Source organism: Pteropus medius, unplaced genomic scaffold, assembly GCF_902729225.1.
Source record: "Pteropus medius unplaced genomic scaffold, Ma_sr-lr_union100, whole genome shotgun sequence".
Taxonomy (NCBI): domain Eukaryota; kingdom Metazoa; phylum Chordata; class Mammalia; order Chiroptera; family Pteropodidae; genus Pteropus; species Pteropus medius.
In genome coordinates, this window is record NW_024356249.1 from 1,161,541 (window position 1) to 1,176,998 (window position 15,458).

Genomic DNA, 15,458 nt, shown 5'->3' on the forward strand with positions numbered 1-15,458 from the left:
TCAAAAAAGACATCTGTATAAACATAGGCATGCATAATGAAAAATTCATCCTACTAATAAAACATAACCAAAGAGTAGCATCTCTCTATTTGAAAAGGATGATCATTCCTAGAAGACAAAAGATGTGTTTGAACTCCCACAGTGACATCAGCTGTCCCCTTAACGACTAACATCCACGTGTGCCTAGCACATACCTCAGTTCACAACTTTCAGTAAGGAAAAGACACATGTTAGAGAGAACAGATTAATGGAAGTGTAAAAGTGAAAAAAAAACAAAACAAAACATTAAGTATATCAAGTACTGTCCATGGGGTTCCAGATCCCCTGGGACTGAACCACAATCAATGTGTTCAAACAAAGCTAAGAAGAGAAAGTACACAGAAAGAGGCATGGGATTCGGAGGAGGGAAGGGCGATGCCCGCTCTTTAGGAAGGTGGCATGAAATCAAGCAAAGGCTCTGGACCGGGAGTCAGGAAACTAAGTCCCGGCCCCAGCACTGCCACAGGCTCTACGAACCCCTGGCAGGCCACTGCCTCGGTTTCTTTGTAATAAGAAAGAGAAAGAGGAGTTGTAAGTCTAGTGAACACAGCTAATTGATCATTTAGAAATATTTGCTAAGCAACTATTCCGGGCTAGGTAGTAGTGACTAGGCAGCAGGAACCTAAAAGAAAACAAAACAGACACAGTTTCTACTGCTATGGATGGATTGGACGTTCTCGATGATGTCCGTCATCTAGATGTCCATCAAAGACTTGGCATGCTACAACCCCAACTTCAGGCTGTGGAGAGGCCAGGGCGGGCAGGTAGGATGACTCAATGACCTTGTTCTTTCTGAGAGCAGAAGCAAGTGCCCCTCCCTCCCATCTTGCCCGACTCCAGGCTCAATACATGTCATGGCAGCCAACAGACTTTTATCCTAAAAGGCAAGTCTAGGGCTCAAAGAAACTTCCAGAAACCTAAAGATTTTTTTTTTTTTTAGTTAGATAACTTAGATCCACTACTTTAGAGAAATAGTAAAATTATTTGATACTTTTATAAGCTTATCTGAAATGACTCACATTGATGAATAGATGTGAAATTTCATAAAAATTAATGATCGCTATATTAAGTGTTCCCAGTCTCTGTTTCCTATAATAGGAAAAATGTAACGTATACATGCAATTTTAAAAGAAATGAATTATTTACTATACATAAACAAAACATAACAGCCCTTTTATCAAACGTAAAGCCCTAACCCTAATATTCTATAATACATTAAAAAATGTACTTTGCATTGCCAAAAGAGAAATAAGATTGATTTTTATTCTGAATTTCCTGTTGCCCATTTGTTGCAAAAAAAGGAAAATTTTTAAAGATGTGAAAGTCAGCTCCCTATAGAGAGCTATCCAAAGAGTGTCTCAAAAGAGTATCCTAACCACTTCTTTCTCTCCAGCTCACAGGCCGCAGGCCCTCCAAGCACACACTACCTTCTGCAGGATTCTCTGACAAGCCTGTTTCATCCTGGGATTCCCCATAATCAATATGACAGAATGAAGAGAAGGATAGGCAGCCATGAGTATCTCTGAGATGAAGACAGAGGTGAGATTAACAGGAGACTTGGAGGAGATGGAGTAGGTGCTGGCCACTACGTATACCATGTAAAGTATAAAGAAGCAAAGCAAGGACTTCAGGACGGTGATGTGAGCCATGGCCCGAGCATCCTTCCTGCCAGCTAAATGGACCTTCATCTTCCTGTGGTGTCTATACAAAGAGATAATCAGCATCCCAGAGGATAAAAGAAACATCAGGAAAGGAAACCCGCTTCCTGAATTGAGCTGTAATATATACAGATAGTGCCAGCTTGAAAGGAGGCACAGCATGCTCCTGTTTCCTTGGGAAGCGCTGTAGGGCTTTAAGTCGATGTGGGCTACAAGCAACAGATTGATCATGAGGGCACCCAGAAGGCACCATAGACTCAGGCAGTAGATCCTGTGCTTCAGCCACAGGTAGACAGGGTGTTCAAAGGTCGTGACCTTCTTGCAGTAGAAGACACTGAGGAACGTGGCAAACCACAGGCTGGCCTGGCTTACCATAACCCAGAAGACATTGAGATAGCGAAGCCAAAGGCTGCTCTGGAAAAGCGGGAACAGGCTTAAGTCTATCATGATCAGGCACTGCAGGAGTAATCGGCAGCCAGACAAGCCCAGGACAATGAGGTTGTACGAAGATCCCTTGCATTTTCTGACGCATTCTCTAAAACTCCAGAATATGAGGACTCCGTTGCTAACCAGGCCAATGAGAAATTCAGCGACTGCCACCACCATCAGCAGTCCTCGGGCAGCGGTCTGCATGGCTGGGGAAGGAGTCTCTCACTGCCGTCTCAGGAGGTGCCCTGCCTCGGTGCTGATGAACGTGTGGGCTCCTGGCTGAGCTTCAGACCCCTCAAGGGTGACACCACACTCACAGTAAATTTTCACACTGCGAAATGTGGATTTGGTCTTGCCCTTCAACAACCCGTCCTCAGGCAAAGACTGAATAGCTGTGACGAGGATCAGAGTTTAGAAGTTACGATTCCCTCTGTATTTGCATCCACATGAATGAACTCTGAACCTAGACTTGTAGATCTAAAACAGTACTACAGACACCGACTCTCCTTCTCAAGGGCCATGGGTCTAGACAGCAGCACATAAAATGATAAGACCTCCCAACAAGAGAGGCCAAATTTAAACAGTCTCAGGTTCTGTATATTGCCAGATATGAGCCGATATGTCTAAAAAAATTATTTTCATTAAAAAAAGAAAAACCTGAACATATAAGCATGGAAGCTGAAGAATCAGACATTTAAAATATATTTCATTATCAAAGAGAGAAGTAAGGGAAGTTTGGAGGCAGAAAACAATCAGAGAACTAAAATATATTATATTTGAGTGCCAAATAATAAAAACTACAGGAGGCCAGGCAGAGGAGCCATTCTGTCAGTCAGGGCCACCTGCCCTCGATGGTAATCACCCAGGCACACTCAACATAGCAAATGTCTCACATCAAGTCACAGAGGAAGGAGATGAGCTCAAAGAAGTGAAAAAGACCAGCACATTTATCAAGAAATATCAGGGAAGTGCTCCACTTACTGTCCAGATGTGAACTTCCCTGGAAGCAGCCCGACATCAGTGTCTTTGTGGTGGCCCCCGAGATTCCCACGCCCTGATGCACACACCCCGAACGATCCTTGAGCTGGCGTGGGACTGTCAATAAGATGGGATGTCGCTTCTGTGACTAGGTTACATTATATGGCAAAGAGGAAGGGCTTTCACGGACGTAATTAAGGTCCCAAATCATTTGAGTTTGAGATAATCAAAATTCCTGGTCTATGGCCTTGCCACCCTGAACACGCCCGATCTTGTCTGATCTCGGAAGCTAAGCGGGGTCGGGCCTGGTTAGCACTTGGATGAGAGACCACCTAGGAAGACCAGGTGCTGTGGGGGTTGGGGGGGGCAGGGAAAGGCGGGGGCGGGGGACAAACTCCTGGGTGGGCATGATTAGTTAAAACCTTGGAAGAGGGGCCGGGCCTTCCTGTGGCCTTGAACAGTCCCACCGGGAGGCCTCAAGATGCCGAGACTGGCCCCCAGCTGACGGCCAGAAAGACACAGGAACCTTGGTTCCCCAGCTGCAAGGAACTGAATTCCACCGACAACCAGAGCTTGGAAGAGCACCCTGAGCTCCAGCAAAGACGCAGCTCAGACGAGGTCTTTGTTGTAAGTGCAGCTGGCACACAATATTATATAAGTTTCAGGGGAGCAACACAGACAACGCCCTAATTGCAGCTTGTGAGACCCTGCAGAGGGGGCCCACTTCGGCTGTGCCCAAACTCCTGATCCACAGAAACTGTGACATAAGAAATGTACGTTCCTTGAAGCTGCTAAGTTCGTGTTGTTACACGAGAAACAGAGACCCCGTAGAGTGTTCAAACCAGCTAGAAACGACCATGAGGAAATGAGGAGAGAGAGAGATTGGATTGGAAAGAAGTTAGAAGCCAGACTAGCTTCTTAGGCGGGCAGGGTGGGTCGTGGGAAGCATTCTGCACCAGGGGGCAGCAGCCCCCGCACCTGGTACCCGGGCTGCCCCGGGTGCGGCCGCAGGCCACCTGCTGCCCTCCCGGGCCCTCGGCTGCTCTATGAATAACATAATGGACCGCAGGACTGGACTTCCAGTCATTCAGATAAGATTCATGAGTGCTTGTCACGTGCCAGGCACAGGGACACGGCCGTGAGCAGTGTGCAGCCCCTGCCTCCCGGGGGCACACAGTTTGTGCACCATCTCCACCCGGCTGCAAGACCCAGAGCTAAAAACTCTGGCTGCAGCTCTGGAGACTCAGAGGAGAAGGTCTCCATCTGCTACTGGCCGGAAAAACTGACGAGGCGCGAATCTCCCCAAGAACAGGGTTTCCACGGTGACTTCTTCATGACAGATATCACTGCCCCTCTCTCCCACCCTGCCCTGCCCCACTGTAGGCAGAGGGACTTCATCCAAAGCCTGGTCGCCAACTGACATGTATTCAGAAGTCAGTCTGTGGCCAAAAAAAAAAAAAAGAAGAAGAAGAAGAAGAAGAAGAAGAAGAAGAAGAAGAAGAAGAAAGAAGATGAAGGAGGAGGCAGAGAATAAATCACCATAAATATAAAGATGGTTTCTTGACAAACCATGTTACTACTGGGGTTAGGAAAGGCTAAACCACATAGGAATTCAGATAATTAGTTAATTCCAATAAGAAAAACGCTTGCTAAAAAAATGACCTAGCGATTGATGCACAGATTCATCTTCTTTTCAAACACACATCGTTTCACAATCATAGCTACTTTCTACTTCCTTTCATCAAGGGAGACAGAGTCGGTGTATCGGCAAAGAAAAGTGGATTATCTGCAGCGATTTAGAAAAATGTGATACTTTCTATGCAAAACATGAAAACTCAGTTTTGAATTCTGGAATTTATTAAAATAATGTACTTTGCATTGCTGAGAGAGCGATAGCTCTGGTTTCTATTCTGCTTTTCATGTTACCTTCTTATTTTATTTCAAAATCAAAGAAGAAATGAGAAAAATTGAGAACAAAAACTTTAATTAATCTTACTTAATATTACAGTAATTTTACGGCTGGCATTTATCCAGAATAAAGGCTAACTATATCTTTCCCTCACGCTGTGGCCTCTAAGATCCCCAAAGCACGGGCCACCTTCTACAGAATTCTCTAAGTCTGATTTCTCACGACCATTATGATAGAACGGAGAGACATGTAGGCAGCCACGAGTGTCTCAGAGATGAGAGAGAGTGGTGAGCTTGCAGCGGGACGAGTTGGAGACGATGAGAGAAGGTTAGTCAAGGCATAAAAAGCCAAGTAGAGGAGGGAGAAGTGGTTATAAGGTTTCAAAGACTCAGATCTGACATTTCCACCAAAAAAAAGCCCTCCCTCCACCAAGCTGCAAGACTAAGTCCATCCAGCCCCATCCCTATTGTACGGCCGACATATCTCCACGACTGAACCATTTTGCACTCCACAGGCAGCCTTTTTTCAATGCCGCCCAGAGTTGTGCCTACATTGCCACTGGGCGGCATCATCAAGGCGGCTCTTCTCCTGAGCAAATGAATTCTCCTAATGCACTGGATGAGTGCAGAAATCCAGAAACCGAGCAGATAAGCACATTGTTAATAAACACGTGTAACAGGAACAAAAACTGTAAATGTTCACATATTCAGAGTCTTTCCAGCTTCTCGCCCCACCACCTTATGAAGAGGTGGGGTTCTTGCTCACTGGGTCGGGACCGCCTCCTGGGTCCTGGAAGCCAGGTGCCGGGAGGGAGGAGGGGGAACGCATTCATGGCCCGCAGGCTGCAAGAATAAGTCTTTGAAGCAGAATTCGGTGAGTGTCAGCAGCATCGCGATGGAGAAAGTGAACGGAGCGAAAATGCACAGCAGCGCGGGGACGTGGCAGACGAGGGGGCGGGAGCGCTTTCCATCGGCACCCGAAGCCTGGAGGCGGGAAAGGGACAACGAGCACAGCAGCAAGACCTGGGAGACCCTCTGGGAGGCAGGGCTTACTCTGCCTTCTCTTGAGAGTGAGCTGGACTTAGAGACTTACTTCTGAACGAGAGTCTGCAAAAGGAACTAGCGTCCGTGGACAGTGGAGACGCTTGGCAGACGCCGCCTTTAGCAAGCCACCAAGGTTAACGTGACCCGGGACACGTCGTGAGGATGTCACGTCCCCTGTATGACACGAGGAGAAGGGCGCTTCCCCTCTGCTGTATTCTTCTTCCCTAAAGGCCCATAATTCCAGTCCAACGATGAGAAAAATATCAGACAAACCCAGACTGAGAGATATTTTACAAAACGCCTGAACAGGAATCTTCGAAACTGTCAAGGTCAGGAAACACAAGGAGAGACTGAGAAACATCACAGACCAGAGGAGACGGGCAGCACCTGACGACTATATGCGACACGGTTCCCTGGCTCAGAGCCTTGGAAAAGAAAAGGAAAAGAGTGGGAAACGGGTAATATTTTGAACACAGTCCGCAGTTTCGTTAACAGTTAATGTATCGATGCTAGTTTCCTAGTCTGAACAAATGTCCCGGCTTATATAAGATATAAGTATAGAAGTAACTTCTATACGTAACATTAGGAAAACTGAGCGAGGGGAACAGGTGGGCTCTGTACTCTCAGCAACTTTTCTCTAAAATAAAGTTAAAAATTCAAACTTTCTTTTCAAAAAAAATTATAGAAAACCCAGTTACAGAAAGCCGTGTGAAAATTACGTTTTTTACTATTCGAGAACTGTGTTTTTCCAGAGGAGACTTAGCAGATTGAGGTTCTCCCATAACACTGCAAATCATGCTAAGAAGCGTCACGCAGCAGAGGTGGCAGACGGGGCTTTCTGGATACTGCTTGTCCAATGTGAAGCGCTCACAGGCTGCTGCTAGCACCCGCCCTCAGTGGGACACGAACCTCATGACTAGAGGGATTTATAAATGGGGCACCAGTGGCCATTCGCAGGAAGGCACTGTACTTCAGTGTCAGACAGATTTGCTTCCCGACTCAACCAGTTAGTAGTTGTGTCCTTAGACAAGTCAATTCACCTCTCAGATCTTCAGGTTCCTCTTCATAAAAAGTATGATGATAATGTTCGCCTCACTGGGCTATCATCATGATAAAAGGACATACGAAATGACCCAGCCTGGTGTCTAGAAAACAGTATTATCTAATTAATGTTATTTTTCTTTCGTTCCTTGGTGAGTTCTCTCCATAATCACTCCTTTCGATAAAGGCCCATGATTCCGATAAAGTTGGAGAACACTTGGGGTCTGCTGTGATCCACAGGATGCGAATACAGGATGAATTGAGTTGCTGCTTCTAAAGAAAGATAATCAGCTCTGTACAATTCCAGAATTTCTGGACAGCAAGGATGAAGAGCAGGGACTGATTACCCAGGCCTTTAAAAACACACATGTAAGTCAAAGATATTGAGGAGCAGGTAGGAGTTAGAGAGAAAGATTTTTCTGAGAAATATCAGCACATTTAACTATTCTATTTAGAAGATCTGAATTCAGATCATCATTCTACTCTGTCCCAACTATGAAGCCAGCAAAACTGAGATGAATAATTTCCCTGTATTTAAAATAGGTCAGAAACGTTATCAAACAAATAAGTAAGGACCTGTGTTCAAACAGCTCATTTGCAAGCAAGCTGCACACACACGGAGCCGTTCACCCGGGGCCTCCTGCTCCTTCCTACTCACAGTTTCTGTCATGCCTTTTCCCAGACCCCACAGCCACGATCCAGAACGGTCCAGCTCTTTTGACATGTCACTACTGGTGCTCCTCCAGAAGGCTGCTCCCGTGCCCACCCCCGCCACCTGGGAGAGAGGATGCGGGCCTGTGCCTCTCCACCGCTGCCCTTGCCTCCACCCCACCCCCACCCCCCCCCCACCCCCACCACCAGACCTCTTCCTCCCTCTCCCTCTCCACCTCCACTAACTCCTATGGCTTCCTCGTTGTTAATTTCCATGCCAGGCAAATTCTCACATATACACAGTTGCCTTTCACCCGTTTCCCCCACTCTGGGAATAAAACTGGCCGTGGGCCAGTTATCCAAACCCCAGGGGAGTTTTGTCAAACTACCACTGCCCCCTTCCACCCCCACAGCCAGGAGGAAGGAGAGGCGGGGCATACAAAATTTGAAAAGAAGTCCCAGAAGACCCTGACCGCGCCTCACCTCTCTGGCCCTCGTTGAGACGCAGTGGGCTAGAGCAGAAGATCCCTCTCCAGCTTTAACTTACAAAAATGAACATTGCTGGAAAGCTTGTTTTAAATGCTTTCAGTAAGCTTCGGACGCACTGGAAGACTGGCAACTGAGGCTACCTTAAAAGTTACCTTGGACTCATGCTTTACAAAACTAACTCTTCTTTTTTTCTGTTTGTTTTTTAAACCACTGAAAATGGCTCACCAACAGAATGCTGGTTAACAATGATTAGAGAAACCCATATTTAAGTGAAATTTAGGCAATACGGAGAAAATTTTTAAATCCTTGAACTGATTAAGAATTTCATTTAGTTCTTACATAAATTGTATCTACTTTCCCGTCATCTTTCTATTGGCCATTTTTTTTTCCCCCAAGTAGCAGCATTTAAAAGAAACTTTAAAACAGTTTCTTCTTTAATGTTACTACTCTTTGGTTTAAAAATGTATCTCATAAATTTCAGGACTGAAAGCCCAGTATCTACAGGACACTGTGTCATTTATTTCACCTAAAGAAACTAAACAGCCACAAGATTTCATGCTTTCCATTCCCCAACTTCTAGATGATAGATAGATAGATAGATAGATAGATAGATAGATAGATAGATAGACAGACATAAATAGATAAATATATATCTCAGTAGTCCTAGGTGGGTTTTCAGGCAGGACAAATCCTTCTTCAGACATCATTTTGAATATTTTCTTCTTCTAGAAAATAAAACTTTACAATTGTCACGACACTACTCTCTCTCTATGTCTTTTCACCCACCTTGTGATATAGTGAAAAAAATAACTGGATTTTAGAATCAGAAGACAAATTGGAACCTTGGATCTACCCCTTCCTAGTTTTATTATAATAAGCCACTAATTTCTCATCTGTACAATGGGTATAATTAATACCTATACTGACTGCCAAAAAAGTTGTGAGAAACCAATAAAATCACATGTGAAAATGTAGCTGAGACAATGTTGGGTGTGTAGCAGTTAAAAGTTAAATGGCAATGTCCCCAAGCGACGGCAGCAGATGTTTCATAATGTTATACAGACACTGCCCTGGTACTCACTCTTCATTCCAGAAAGTGACAGCTCTTAACAAAGAGTTTTAAACATTCCCCTTTCCTGAATGTAGGCAGAGAATGTAGGGCGATGCAGGATATTGCATATTTATATTAGAGAGCCTATAACTTATCATATCCTGAAGAAACAAACACCAAAAAAGTTTTTAAATTCCTGGTTAATAAGTACATCGTGGCAGAGCATATTAGAACCAGCAAAACTCCAAACCCACAGCACTGCTAAAAACTGTGCCCAAGGAGGACATTTGGGCAAGTGCCTAAACAAAGACTTAAGACTTTCTACAAATAGCAAAAACAGTCCTAACAGAAGTCCTAATATAAGAACAGCACATCCAGCCCAGGTGGGGGGAAAGATGAAAACGGTGTAAGACAATCAAGAAATTAATTAGCAGAACTTCGCTGGTACAAGAAGAAGAATCCAGACAAACCAGAAGAAAGGTCAGTCACTTGGCCTTTCTCGTGAGGCGAAACTGGATGTTGACGCCAGAACACCTCATGTACCTTTAGATAGACAGACTTGCAGATATTTATATACTGTATATATTTTAAAGGACATGTTTTTTTCTGATTACAAAAGAAATATATGTTTATCATAGGAACTTGGAAATGTAAAAAATTACTCAAAACTTTCCACCTAAAAATAATTGCTGTGTGCCATTTTCTCTGCATATACATATTATTTTTACAAAAGTTGGTATCATACTGCATATGCATGTTTATTTTTATTTCACTTAGTAATACATTACGGGTATTTTGTCAGGTCATATAAAAATGTTCTTTGACTGCAAAACAGTAAATAACTACAAACTACTTCACCATAAAGATATACACGATTATACACACTTATGGTGTAGCACGGATTATTTGAGTAAGGCAAGAGAAAGCCAGAACGACAGTGTCTGAAAGAAGCAGATGTTTATTTCTCATGAACACTCAGTCCTGCAGTTAAGGTCCAGAGCTGGTGTGACAGCTCCACGGTGTCAGGTACCACGTAGCCAACTCTAGGATGGGTAATTGGTCCGCAGTCCCCAGGCAGTCACCTCAGCCGCAGGATCCCAGGTGACCAATCATTACCTTCAGCACATAGGAAGAAGAAAAGGGAAAAGGGAAAGGGAGGGCATGGCTACCTGTTCCGGGGGTGTCACCTAGAAATTACACATCACCTCAGCTCATGCTCCGCTGGCGGAACTTGATCGCACGGCAATACCTGCTCGTAAGGGAGAGCTGTAAGATGTAATCATTTGCCCAAATTCTAGGTAGCTAAACATTCTGTTACTGTGGCAGAGAGGAGAGAGAGAACAGATGTTGGGGAACCATGAGGGTTTCTGCTACTCCTGTAGAGTTCTTATGTCATAGTGCACATTTAATCACTCAGTAATCTTCTTATCTCCTAATCATAAGCTTCTAACATGATGAATACCCCCCGTTTTTTTAGTATAAAGTATCAGTTTGGGTAATTCTTACTAAATATTATAGTCGAGATTCTGGTGACCTAAATAAAGAAAATCAAATTGTTCGTAAATTGTAGAGATTTCTCTCTTTTTTTTTTTTTGTTAATAAAGAGAATATGATTTTAATAAGATTATTTATTTTGAGATGTGCAAATATTACATATTTTATAAATACCAAAAAAAAAACCTATGTAAATTAGTCCCTAATTCTCATTCTAAAAATGATCAATATTTCATGTTCAAATTCCCGCTCCTCTCGGGCTCTGCTGTTCCAAGCAGGAAAAGGAAAACAAAAAAAAAATAGTTCTCCTGGAGAACTGTGCTGTGCCCACACAACTCAGTGCATATATTCACAAGGAGAAGACATAAATCCACCAAAAGTCAGGCACTCCCACTACCAGTGCAATGGCTCCTCTTGGCTTTCCACCAAATTCCATATCACAGGATGGGCTACACTCTTTTTCAAAGTCGCACGCTGACTGTGTCAATGTCACTATTTGGCACTTGCTTTGACCTCAGGCTGCCCTCCCCCCCACCTCAACCCCCTGGATTTTAAAATCCTTGGAACTACCCTGGATTGGGCTTCCTTAATACTTATCACTTTCCTCCACCTATCAACTCTGGCCCTTTCCTTCCTTCTAGAACAAACCTAAAAATTCGGTCCTAGAGTTCCTTGGTAGTAATAGCTCAGTTACTGTCACCCAGCGAGTTGAGGACACTTTTTCTGTACATCCGCCATAATGTACACCTATTTCTTTTTACCTTTCTCTTTTTTTCCTCCCTTTCCTCTCTGAAACCACCCTCTTTTCCGTTTCTCTTTGCACCCTCTTGCTGAACTTTCAGCCAACCTAGTGGCCCCCAGTGACCATTTACCCGGGGCTGAGTCCTCACACAGGACTCCTCAGCTAAACCTCAAAACTTTAACTAACGATGGTGGCCATGTACCAGTCTCAGCCTGTCGATAATGAGTACTGTGGCTGGACGGGCCCTCGTGCTCCTCATTGTGACTGCAAGACCCCCTTCTGCAATAACCATCAGGACACTTTGAAATAATAAAGGTTTATTCCACAAAGAACCTGGAAATTACACAGCACACTTGGGGCCACACAGTGAGGTCACAAGGAGAAAGAGCACCCGGGCCTAGGATTCCGCTTTTATTGGCGTAGGGGGTGGAGGCATAGGGTTTGGAGGGCTCACTCTTTATTGATGAATTTAAAACATAAGAGTGGGAATTTAAAGTGCAGGAAAAGAAAAACATATGGCCCAAGTGGTCAGTTAATGAAATCAACCAAGATCCCTAAAACAAAGGAGCCTCCGGGGGCGGGGGAGGTGGCCTGGCTGGTCGCCTAGTTGTGTGGCTGGCAATGTGTTTATTCGTTGAAGGGCGTGTCTCACAATCAAAGCTTAAGTCAGGTTGTTTCCATGTCTTGGCTGTTGTAAATAATGCTGCATTGAATAGAGGGGTGCCTTCTATCTTTTCAAATTAGGTAACTACCCAGAAGAGGGATGGCTGGATCACATGGTAGTTCCAGTCTTAATTTTTTAAAGAACCTCCATACTGTTTTCTAAGATATGGAAACAACTTAAGTGTCCATTGACAGATAAATTAATAAAGAAGATGTGGTATATATATATATATATATATATATATATATATATATACACACACAAATATATATAGATAGCTAAATATACAGTGGAATACTACTTGGCCATAAAAAAGATGAAATATTGTCATTCGTGATAATATGGCTAGACCCTGAAGGTATTACGCTACGTGAAATATGACAGATGGAAAAGGGCAAAAGCTGTATGATTACTCACATATGGAGTGTAAAAAAAAAAAATAAATGAACAAACAAAACAAAAACAAACTCATGGATATAAACAGACACGTAGCTACCAGAGAAGGAAGTGAGTGCGGGGAGCGGGCAATGGGTAAGGGGAGGGTCAGATGTATATGAAGGAGGGAAACTAGACTTTCGGTGGTGAACACGCCATAGTATATACGGATATGAAATCACAGTATTGTATACCTGGAACTTACATAATGTTATTAACCAATGTTACCTTGATAAAAATAATAAAAATAAAAATTTAAAAAAAGGGAAAAAGGAAAAAGGAAGAGCTTAAGTCAGGTACTTGCATTACAAAAAAGAAACATAAGCAATTGTCAGGGTTTGCACTGCAGCCGGCAGGGACCGCCCACCGGTGTGTCAGCCGCCGAGAGAGCGACGTGGGCTCCACCGCCAGGGGTGCGACGCCCGCGCGGAATACAGGACATTTCAAACAGCACCTTCGAGAAAGTGCCTAGTTTCAAAATATTAGCAGAAAAACTGTAGAATACACTGAAATACAGGCACTCGAAGGGCTAGAAAGTCAGGTCGGCAGTTACAGACATGAATTCCTCAGATCCCAGGAAAACTGCTAACAGAAAATCTCGTTCCCAAACCACGAGGTAACCCCGGCCACTCCTGACTACTGATATGCCACTATTTGTTGAAACAGAGAATCTTCTTTGCTTTAGTTTTCAGCTTCGGGTGGGTGAGAATAATGAGAACAGAATGTCCCGGAGAGTAAAAGGTAGAGATAATCAGACACGCAGATCTGAATTCCAAACCCACCTCTATGTCAGAAGGGAGGTAGAGGAAGAGGGCAGCGGCTGCATACGGAACGTAGAGGAGGAGGAAACAGACCATCAGCTTCATGGCGCCCACGTGAGCCTCGGTCTGGGGATTCCAGAAACCACTGGCGTTTCTCCGCATCGTCTGTATGTGTCTCCTCAAGGAATATATTAACAAGGAGGCGGAAGTCACATTGATGGTGAACTGGAGAAACGAGCTCAAGCCCAGAGAGATCACCAAAGACAAGATGCCCTCAGTGATGTCAAACACTGTGCCATTTCGCCCAGCCGCAAATTTGGGAAGGAATGTCTGTCCGACCACAGCGTACAGGAGCGTGGTAAAGGCAGAACTCAGCACGCAGGCCAGCAGCAGCCTGGGGGTCTTTGGGGAGAGATTTCGTTTCAGCAGAAGAAAAACTGAGTGTCGGAAGTTCGTGATTTTCACGCAGTACAAGACGTTGAGCAAGGTTACAAACCAGAGACTGCTAGAGTCCAAAAACAGCCAAGAGAACAGGTACAAATTGGATATGCGGACTGGCCTTTCAGCATCTGAAGAAATGAGGAAGTAGTTAATGTACAGGACAAACAGCCCCAGCATCAGAAACCTGGTGATGCCCACGCTGAACAGGATCTTATCAGAAGAGGAGCTTCTGCGGCTTTCCACCCAAGTCTTGTAGTTGACCACCACAATAAACAGATTCACAATGAGTCCTGCGACATCCAAAATCATTGAGAAAATAATGGCAGAGGTAAAGGGCGTTAGGAGCATCTTTTCTCATTGAGGATTCAACAGTTGTGGTGCTGATGCTGGGAGCAGGAGACATACGGAAATGTGCAGCGGGCACCGGCATCCAGCTGGGAAGGACATTTCCTTTTTCACTTTTCCCTGGTGCGGCAGATGAGCCATCACTGGTCTAAGAGCCAGCTGCTTTTACTGAGATGCAAATCTTCCAAGGATTGCATTACTATTTCTTCATTCATATCCTGTTCTCCTTAGAAATGCCCAATTAAAACAGCCCCGGTGAACCTGCAAGTCCACTCCTCCAAGAGAAGGAGGCTTAGGGGAGGAGGTACGGCGGGCCTCAGGGACGTCAAATCCAAATGACGGAGCTCCAGGCCGGCACTGCTGCTGTCGCTCTTTTGAGTGAATGCAGCTTTTCTTCACAGCAACCACAGAATGTGGTGGGAACCCTCATGCCCCACTCCTACCCGCCCGCCCACCCACCCCCAACTACACATCCATGAATTGCCCGGATCCAGCTCCCCGCTAATTTGTTCATGATGCAGCTGTCATCCTGGGCATCTTAATGTTACTCGTTCATTCCCGAGCACATACAGTGATTTACAGTTGTCTAACAGATCAAATTCAAGGACCTCGCATCTCCTTAAGAAAGCTCTCCACCCTCTCAGTCACATACATAGATTTGTGCCATAATCATTTGCTTCGATCTGTTTTTGCTTGGAAAAGAAATGGCAGCCATTTCACGTATTCCTTTATAGATCTGGGTTTTATGTTTAAATCACACATAACTATTTCCTCCTTTATAGATCTGGGTTTTATGTTTAAATCACATATAATTATTTCCTCTTAGGAGGAAATAATTTAATTGTCAATCAGAGTACTCTGGCACCGGATACACGGTAAAGCTTTAGTTATAGTTTTGTGAGCCAAATAGATAGCCACCTTACTGCCTGATTTCTCTGTAATTTCTAAGAGAGGAAAGGGCACAATATGCCTGACAAATGATATTATCAGAAACTACGAGTGAGAGTATGAGAGTATGGCATCTCTTACGTGCTCTAGCAGTTGGGTAGGGCCAAGGTGCAACCCTGGATGCGGCCACGATAGGTTACCAACCAGCATCACGGTGGAGCATCCGAAGTCTTATTACCAGACCCAGTAGGAATAGATGAGAAGAAGGAGTAACACTGTGAAGACTACCAGGTCCGGAAGGGGGAGTAAATTCATGAGGCCCGTAGGACAGAGGGCTGGAAGGTGACCCTGCAAGAATTCCCTGAGCCGGAGCCCAGCTGCTTACAAAAGTTTTTCATGT

General features: G+C 44.5%; 2 protein-coding genes and 1 pseudogene across 2 annotated transcripts; 1 reads left to right on the forward strand and 2 right to left on the reverse strand.

The window, feature by feature from the left end:
* Positions 1–1,433: 1,433 nt before the first annotated feature.
* On the reverse strand, positions 1,434–2,330 carry TAS2R5 (taste 2 receptor member 5). The gene has a single exon (XM_039860660.1). The coding sequence runs from the start codon at positions 2,328–2,330 to the stop codon at positions 1,434–1,436; it is 897 nt and encodes a 298-aa protein (XP_039716594.1).
* A 1,012-nt stretch (positions 2,331–3,342) lies between these two features.
* LOC120601324 (uncharacterized) lies at positions 3,343–3,461 on the forward strand (annotated as a pseudogene).
* Positions 3,462–13,175: 9,714 nt separating this feature from the next.
* Positions 13,176–14,173, reverse strand: TAS2R4 (taste 2 receptor member 4). The gene has a single exon (XM_039860812.1). It carries the CDS (start codon positions 14,171–14,173, stop codon positions 13,274–13,276), a length of 900 nt encoding a protein of 299 aa, XP_039716746.1. The 3' UTR covers positions 13,176–13,273.
* Between the last annotated feature and the right edge of the window lie 1,285 nt (positions 14,174–15,458).